At 45.5% G+C, this 8714-nt stretch overlaps 1 protein-coding gene across 1 annotated transcript; it reads left to right on the forward strand.

The window, feature by feature from the left end:
* Positions 1-1596: 1596 nt before the first annotated feature.
* Positions 1597-3744, forward strand: LOC125462757 (large ribosomal subunit protein eL24-like). The gene is made up of 3 exons (XM_059641117.1): positions 1597-1677; positions 1927-1948; positions 3353-3744. The coding sequence occupies exons 1-3, from the start codon at positions 1597-1599 to the stop codon at positions 3742-3744; spliced, it is 495 nt and encodes a 164-aa protein (XP_059497100.1).
* Positions 3745-8714: the final 4970 nt, after the last annotated feature.

Genomic DNA, 8714 nt, shown 5'->3' on the forward strand with positions numbered 1-8714 from the left:
GATTGATACCATCCAGTCAAGTGCAATTTTCACTTTCCTTCTCTTTCCCAGCCCAGCAGACCAAACATTCTGTAAAGACCCTAAATCACTGCTTTCCCTCCTCATGCTTTCTCTGAGATCGACCTGTCCATGAAACAGGTTTCCACCTTCCTTGATTCCCTTGATTCTCACTAAACCACTGGCAATCCAATATCTCTCTCTGGCTCTCATGTTACCGGATATTGTTAACAGCTCTCCCTATTCAAGCACTATACCTTCTCCACAGTCTCCTATCTGCTTTTACTGGCCCACTCTTCAAAAGACCAACGCTCGGCTCGTCTTCATCCTTGCAAACAGACAACTCATTACCATACTCCTTTCCACTCCAAAGCCCTTAAGTGGGTTGTCATTCCTGTAATCTTTACTCATCTTTCCTGGAATTGTACATTTGACTTCCTGAGCTCTGTTCAACTTGTATGTGCCTTTCAGACAGTTGATCCTGAACCACTGTCAGCTGGCTGGGATGGCACTGACCTCGTTCCATTCTCATCTATCTAATTGTAGCAGAGAATCACCTGCTATGACTTCATTTGTCATTTCAATAGTGTCTCCTGTCCCCAAGGATCTGCCCTTGATCTCTTCTACTTCTCATCTACATGTTCTGTGATATATCACCTGAGGTCACAGAATCACTGTCCTTACGTTCAAGCTCAAACTCACCAAAATCACTCTTGATGTTTCCACTGTCATTAAATTCACTGCTGAATGTACAGGAATGTCTTAATAAGTGACAATTGGAGGAGGAAACTCATTGTCTTCGGTCTCTGTTGAAGATTCCAGTTACCAGCTTTTGAGCGTTTCCTTCTGCCTGACAACTCTTTGTGGCTAACCAGACTGTTCACAATGTTTAATCTGCTTTGAGCTCCAATCACATAGTGTGCAACATTAAAACCATCTACATTGTCCAATTGATCATCTGACTCCATTCCTGCTTAACTTCATGCTGTTGAAGCCATCATACATTGCCCTATTACCTCGAGGCTTGACTATTCTAAGCATTTCTGACTGTCCTATATTCTACCTTCAGGAAGCACAAAGTCATCCAAAACTGTGACCTACATCTCAATTTCCACTGTTTCATTCATCCATCACCACGTTAAGAGATACTTTGCTTTTAAATTTGTCATTCTCTTTCTTCAAGCCTTTTCCCTTGCGACCCATATAATCTCCTCTAGCTGCAAAACCTCCACGGTGTCAGTACTCCTCCAAATCTCACCTCTTGAACACCTCCAATTGGAACCGTTCCACTTTGGTGCCTGAATTGTATCTACAAAACTCATTGCTTCTCTATTATTTTCTAGACACTCCTTAAAACCTACCTCTTTAACCAAGCATTTTCATACGTCCTAATATTTCGTTATTTGGCTTGATGTCAATGTTGGCCTGTAACATCTTTCTGTGAGCATCTTTGAAGATGCTCTGTAAATGAAAGTTGTTGTTACACCATTCTGTGAATTTAACAGTAGACTGTGGTTTAAAAAAAAGGTTTTCAATTCTCCATGGCTGAAAGTTTTTCAACAACTTAGCATATTCCCTCACACCATCTTAACAGTCAACATGAAGGTCAAACTATGCAGTTTTAATGGATATAAAACATACTCAAGTCATGGGAAGCACTATGCCAGCATTAATGGGAATGTAGAGGAGATGGCTGAGTTACAGGCTACTAGAATTGAAAGGATTAAGGTTAGTAAGAACTAGGTGTTATCAATTCTCGAAGGTGTGAAGGTAGATAAATCCCCTGGGCCAGATAGGATTTTTCCGAGGATTGTCTGGGAAGCTAGGGAGGAGGTGGCAGAGCCTTTGGCCTTGATCTTTGAGTCCTCATTGTCTACAGGTTTAGTACCAGAGGACTGGAGGATTGCAAAAGTTGTGCCCTTGCTCAAGAAGGTCAGTAGGGATGACCCAGGTAATTAAAGACCTGTGAGCCTTATGTCTGTTGTAGGAAAAGTTTTGGAAAGGATTATAAAAGATAGGATTTATAATCATCTAGCAAGCAACAATTTGATTGGAGATAGTCAGCATGGATTCGTCAAGGGCGGATCATGTCTCACAAATCTCATTGAGTTTTTTGAGAAGGTGACCAAGCATGTGGATGAGGGAAGGGCAGTTGACGTGGTGTACATGGACTTCAGTAAAGTCTTTGATAAGGTGCCACATGGTAGGTTATTGGAGAAAATACAGAGGCACGGGATTGAGGGAGATTTAGCAGTTTGGATTAGAAACTGGCTTTCTGTAAGAAGGCAACGAGTGGTGGTTGATGGAAAATATTCAGCCTGGAGTCAGGTCACTAGTGATGTGCCTCAAGGATCTGTTTTGGGACCACTGCTGTTTGTCATTTTTATAAATGACTTGGACGCAGGCATAGGTGGATGGGTTAGTAATTTTGCAGATGACATTAAAGTTGGTGCAGTGGTGGACAGTGTGGAAGAATGTTGCAGGTTGCAGGGAGACTTGGATAAACTGCAGAATTGGGCTGAAAGGTGGCAAATGGAGTTTAATACAGATAAATGTGAGGTGATTCACTTTGGGAGGAATAATAGGAAGGCAGAATACCAGGTCAATGGAGAGATTCTTGGTAGTGTGGATGTGCAGAGGGATCTTGGTGTCCATGTACATAGATCCCTGAAAGTTGCCACCCGGGTTGATAGTGCTGTTAAGAAGGCTTACAGTGTGCTAGGTTTTATTGGTAGAGGGATTGAGTTCCAGAGCCGTGATGTCATGTTGCAACTGTACAAAATGCTAGTGCGGCCTCATTTGGAATATTACGTGCAGTTCTGGTCGCCCCATTACAGGAAGGATGTTGAAGCATTGGAAAAAGTGCAGAGGAGATTTACCAGGATGTTGCCTGGTCTGGAGCGCAGGCCCTATGAAGAAAGGCTGAGGGACTTGGGTCTGTTCTCATTGGAGAGAAGGGGGCTAAGAGGGGATTTAATAAAGTCATACAAGATGAGCAGAGGATTAGATAGAGTGGACAGTGAGAGTTTTTTTTCGAGGATGATGACTTCAGCTTGTACAAGGGAGCATAGCTACAAATTGAGGGGTGATAGATTTAAGACAGATGTCAGAGGCAGGTTCTTTACTCAGAGAGTGGTAAGGGCGTGGAATGCCCTGCCTGCCAATGTAGTTAACTCAGCCACATTACGGGCATTTAAACAGTCCTTGGATAAGCATGTGGATAATGATGGGATAGTGTAGGGGGAGGGGCTTAGATTAGTTGACAGGCCGGCGCAACATCGAGGGCCGAAGGGCCTGTTCTGCGCTGTATTGTTCTATGTTCTATGTTTTCCAGTTTCTGGATTCTAACTGTGAGTCAAATGTGTGTCAGCGTTCCTCTTCAATGGAAACACTCAACAGATCACCTGGACTGTCTTGTACAGGCAAAAGTATGAAAAGGGGCAGTCTGAAGAGATTCAGAAAAAGCACTCCTGTTGCGCAGTGAAGTTCCAAGCTCTGCCTGGTGCCTCCCTGGCTGAGATTGTGGCTAAGAGGAGTCAGAGACATGAGGTGCGCAAGGCTCAACGTGAACAAGCATGCAGAGCTGCCAAAGAGGCAAAGCAGGCCAAACCTGCAGCAGAGAAAGTCAGTGCCGCTCCAGCTAAGGCTTCTCAGAATGCAGCGCCCAAACAAACGTTTGCTAAGCCAATTAAGTCTCAGGTTCCACATGCTGGTGGAAAATGCTGTATAACTGCACCTGTAAAATAAAACCTGAATTTAAACAAAAATCAATACTGTCATGAACACAGATCATAAACCTGGATCATCTATGGACATATTGAACTTTTAATAACAACATAAGTATTTTATTAAGAAAGGGACATAGTACCAAAGAAATGACTCAGAATGTAAATGCAGACCGATGTAATTCAGTGAGTGTCTGGAAGGCCTGTGTGGAATACCTTTAACATGAAGGGAGTCACAGCTGGTGAGTGTCAAGGAAGCATCAAAGAAGTTTAAAAGATAGGAATGCACTGCAAACGGAACTGTAATCTCTTGTAAGGTTTCTCAAGACTGTAACCATAATGGGAGAAAAGAAAGCAATCGAGGTAAGAGACATAGTTTGTGTTTTAGCCCTTTCAAGAACACAGGGATTAAAAGCCAGTCTCAACTCTAATCTGTGGATGCAACTGGGCAAGGTGCATGCTCTGTGCGTCATAGCTGAGAAAACCATGAGTTATCCTTGCACGATAATAAAATGTGAGGCTGGATGAACACAGCAGGCCAAGCAGCATCTCAGGAGCACAAAAGCTGACGTTTCGGGCCTAGACCCTTCATCAGAGAGGGGGATGGGGGGAGGGAACTGGAATAAATAGGGAGAGAGGGGGAGGCGGACCGAAGATGGAGAGTAAAGAAGATAGGTGGAGAAGGTGTGGGTGGGGAGGTAGGGAGGGGATAGGTCAGTCCAGGGAAGACGGACAGGTCAAGCAGGTGGGATGAGGTTAGTAGGTAGCTGGGGGTGCGGCTTGGGGTGGGAGGAAGGGATGGGTGAGAGGAAGAACCGGTTAGGGAGGCAGAGACAGGTTGGACTGGTTTTGGGATGCAGTGGGTGGGGGGGAAGAGCTGGGCTGGTTGTGTGGTGCAGTGGGGGGAGGGGATAAACTGGGCTGGTTTAGGGATGCAGTGGGGGAAGGGGAGATTTTGAAACTGGTGAAGTCCACATTGATACCATATGGCTGCAGGGTTCCCAGGCGGAATATGAGTTGCTGTTCCTGCAACCTTCGGGTGGCATCATTGTGGCAGTGCAGGAGGCCCATGATGGACATGTCATCAAGAGAGTGGGAGGGGGAGTGGAAATGGTTTGCGACTGGGAGGTGCAGTTGTTTGTTGCGAACTGAGCGGAGGTGTTCTGCAAAGCTTTGGGGAAACCAAGCGGAGGCTTGGGGACCGCTTTGCAGAACACCTCCGCTCAGTTCGCAACAAACAACTGCACCTCCCAGTCGCAAACCATTTCCACTCCCCCTCCCACTCTCTTGATGACATGTCCATCATGGGCCTCCTGCACTGCCACAATGATGCCACCCGAAGGTTGCAGGAACAGCAACTCATATTCCGCCTGGGAACCCTGCAGCCATATGGTATCAATGTGGACTTCACCAGTTTCAAAATCTCCCCTTCCCCCACTGCATCCCTCAACCAGCCCAGTTCATCCCCTCCCCCCACTGCACCACACAACCAGCCCAGCTCTTCCCCCCCACCCACTGCATCCCAAAACCAGTCCAACCTGTCTCTGCCTCCCTAACCGGTTCTTCCTTTCACCCATCCCTTCCTCCCACCCCAAGCCGCACCCCCAGCTACCTACTAACCTCATCCCACCTGCTTGACCTGTCCGTCTTCCCTGGACTGACCTATCCCCTCCCTACCTCCCCACCCACACCTTCTCCACCTATCTTCTTTACTCTCCATCTTCGGTCCGCCTCCCCCTCTCTCCCTATTTATTCCAGTTCCCTCCCCCCATCCCCCTCTCTGATGAAGGGTCTAGGCCCGAAACGTCAGTTTTTGTGCTCCTGAGATGCTGCTTGGCCTGCTGTGTTCATCCAGCCTCACATTTTATTATCTTGGAATCTCCAGCATCTGCAGTTCCCATTATCTCTGATACTAAGTTATCCTTGCACTGATGGTTAAAAGAAGGGCAGTCTATCTCTCTCTCCCTTTCTTTGCTGGAAGCCAGAAAGTAAGTGAAGTGCAGACAAAGGGAAACAGGACAAAGTCCTTTCAGCCAACCTGCCATACCAAACCTCTTGAAATCAAATGCTCATCCGCCAATAGCTGTTCTACAATATCACCCAATGTAACAGACTTAATGCTCCATTGACTAATCTTCACGGAACTCAGATACTGATCAGATACAGTTACAATACTGGCATCTACCCAACAAAGTGGAAAATTGCCCAGTTGTGTCCTGTGCATAAAAAGCAGGACAAATCCAACCGGGCCAATTACCGGTCCGTCAGTCCAGTCTCGATCATCAGTAAAGTGATGGAAGGTGTCATCAACAGTGCTATCAGCAGCACCTACACAGCAACAACCTGCTGAGTGACGCCCAGCTTGGGTTCCACCAGGGCCACACACTGACTTCATTACAATCTTGGTTCACACGTTGACAAAAGATCTGAGTTCCAGAGATGACAGTGACAGTGCCAGCCATAGAGTCATAGAGATGTCCAGCACAGAAATAGGCCCTTTGGTCCATCTCATCCATACTGACCAGATATCGTACATAACTCCTCTAGTCCCATTTACCAGCATTTGTCCCATATCCCTCTAAAACCTTCCTATTCATATAGCCCTGCAGATGCCTTTTAAATGCTGGAATTGTACCAGCCTCCACCACTTCCTCTGGCAGCTCATTCCATACATGCACCACCCTCTGTGTGAAAAGGTTGCCCCCTGAGGTCCCTTTCACTTCTTTCCCTCTCACCTTAAACCAATGGCCTCTAGTTTTGGACTCCCTCACCCCAGGGAAAAGACTTTCTCTATTTACCCTATTCACCCTCCTCATGGTATTATAAACTTCTATAAGGCCACCCTCAGCCTTTGACGCTCCAAGGGAAATAGCCCCAGCCTATTCAGCCTCTCCCTATGGCTTAAACCCTCCAACCCTGGCAACATCCTTTTAAATCTTTTCTGAACCCTTTCGAGTTTCACAACATCCTTCCTATTAGCAGGGGCACCAGAATCGAAAACAGTATTCCAAAAGTGACACAACCAATGTTCTGTACAACTGCAACATGACACCGCAACTTCTTTATTCAATGCACTGTCCAATTAGGGCAAGCATACCAAATGTCTTCTTCACTATCTTAACTACCTGTGACTCCACTTTCAAGGAACTATAATCCTGCACTCCAAGGTCTCCTTGTTCGGCAACACTTCCCAGGACCTTACCACTAAACCCTCAACATCAAGGTTGCATTTGACCAAATGTGGCAACAAGGAGCCCCAGCAAAACTGGAATCAAGGGTATGAGGGGCAAATACTCTGCTGGTTGGAGTCATACCTAGCACATAGGAAGATGGTCATGGTTGTTGGACGTCAGTCATCTCAGCCCTAGGACCTCTCTGCAGGAGTTCCTCAGGGTAGTGTCCTAGGCCCAACCATATTCAGTTGCTTCAACAATGACCTTCCCTCCATCATAAGGCCGGAAGTGGGGATGTTCACCGATGATTACACAATGTTCAGCACCATTCATGACTCCTCAGATACTGAAACAGCCCATGCCCAAATGCAACAATATCCAGGCAAGTAACATTCATGCCACACAAATGCCAGGTTCTGACCATCACTAATAAAAGACAATCTAATGACCTCCCCATCACACTTAATGGTGTTATCATGACTGAGTATCCCACAATCAACATCCTAGCGTTTACCTTTGGCCAGAAACTCATTGAACTCACCACAGTGGCTACAAAAGCAGGTCAGAGTCTCATAATACTGCAGCAAGTAACTCACTACATGACTCCCAAATACTTGTCCATCATCTACAAGGCACAAGTCAGGAGTGTGATGGAATACTTCCCACTTGCCTGGATGATTACAGCCCCAATGATACTCAAGAAGCTTTGACAACACCCAGGACAAAGCAACCCACTTGATTGGCACCACATCCACAAGCATCCACTCCCCCTACCACCAACAGTCAGTATCCACAGTGTGTACCTTCTACAAGATGCACTGCAGAAATTCTCCAAAGATCCTCAGACAGCACCTTCCAAACACACAACCACTTTCATCTAGAAGGGCAAGGACAGCAGACATATGAGAACACCGCCACCTTCAAGTTCCCCTCCAAATCACTCAACATCCTGACCTGGAAATATAGCGCCGTTCCTTCATGGTTACTGAGTCAAAACCCTGGAATTCCCTCCCTCATGGCATTGTGGGTCAACCCACAAGCAATGGGCTGCATTGGTTCAAGAAGGCAGCTCACTAACACCTTCTCAAGGGCAACTAGGGACAGACACTAAATGCTGGCCAGCCAGCAACACCCATATCCCACGAAATGAATAAAACAAAAATATGACATCATATGACCAAAGGTATGGCAAAAGAGGCTAGATTTTAGGAAATGCTTAAAGGAGATAGAGCAAGATAAGCTATCAGACAGAAATTCCAGACATGGGGCCAACTTGGTAACTGAATACATGATCACCAGTGGTGAAAACATTAGAATTAGGAATGTATAAATGTCGGAATTAGACAAGTACGGACTTTTTGGAGGCTTATAGGTTGGTCAAGGTTACACAGATAGGGCATGGAGAGGCCGTGCAGGAATTCATAAACAAAGATGAGATTTCTAAAATATAAAGTTGCTTGACCAGGAGCCTAGTGGTTAACAAGAACTGGAAGAGGACTTGCTGCCAGTTAAAGCATATGTGATGGAGTCAGTGCTTTCAAAACTCAAATAATTTCTATGGGCCACTTAACTTGTAATTTATGCTTGATAATCTAACATAATTTGCCTGTGAATTCATATTTAATTTCTGTTGATTCCGGATTTAAAAGTACAGATGATTATCTAAGATAGTATTTTGTGTTTGACTCTTGCTGGTAAAACGTCTTTTATTTTAAAGTATAGAATCTTATGGCTTCCTTCCTTTAGTAAATACTGGGTTTTCAGTTTTCTTCTTTCTCATAATAAGCAAGTGACTGCTCTTGACCAACGTCACGATAAG

Source organism: Stegostoma tigrinum, chromosome 2 (assembly GCF_030684315.1).
Source record: "Stegostoma tigrinum isolate sSteTig4 chromosome 2, sSteTig4.hap1, whole genome shotgun sequence".
Lineage (NCBI taxonomy): Eukaryota > Metazoa > Chordata > Chondrichthyes > Orectolobiformes > Stegostomatidae > Stegostoma > Stegostoma tigrinum.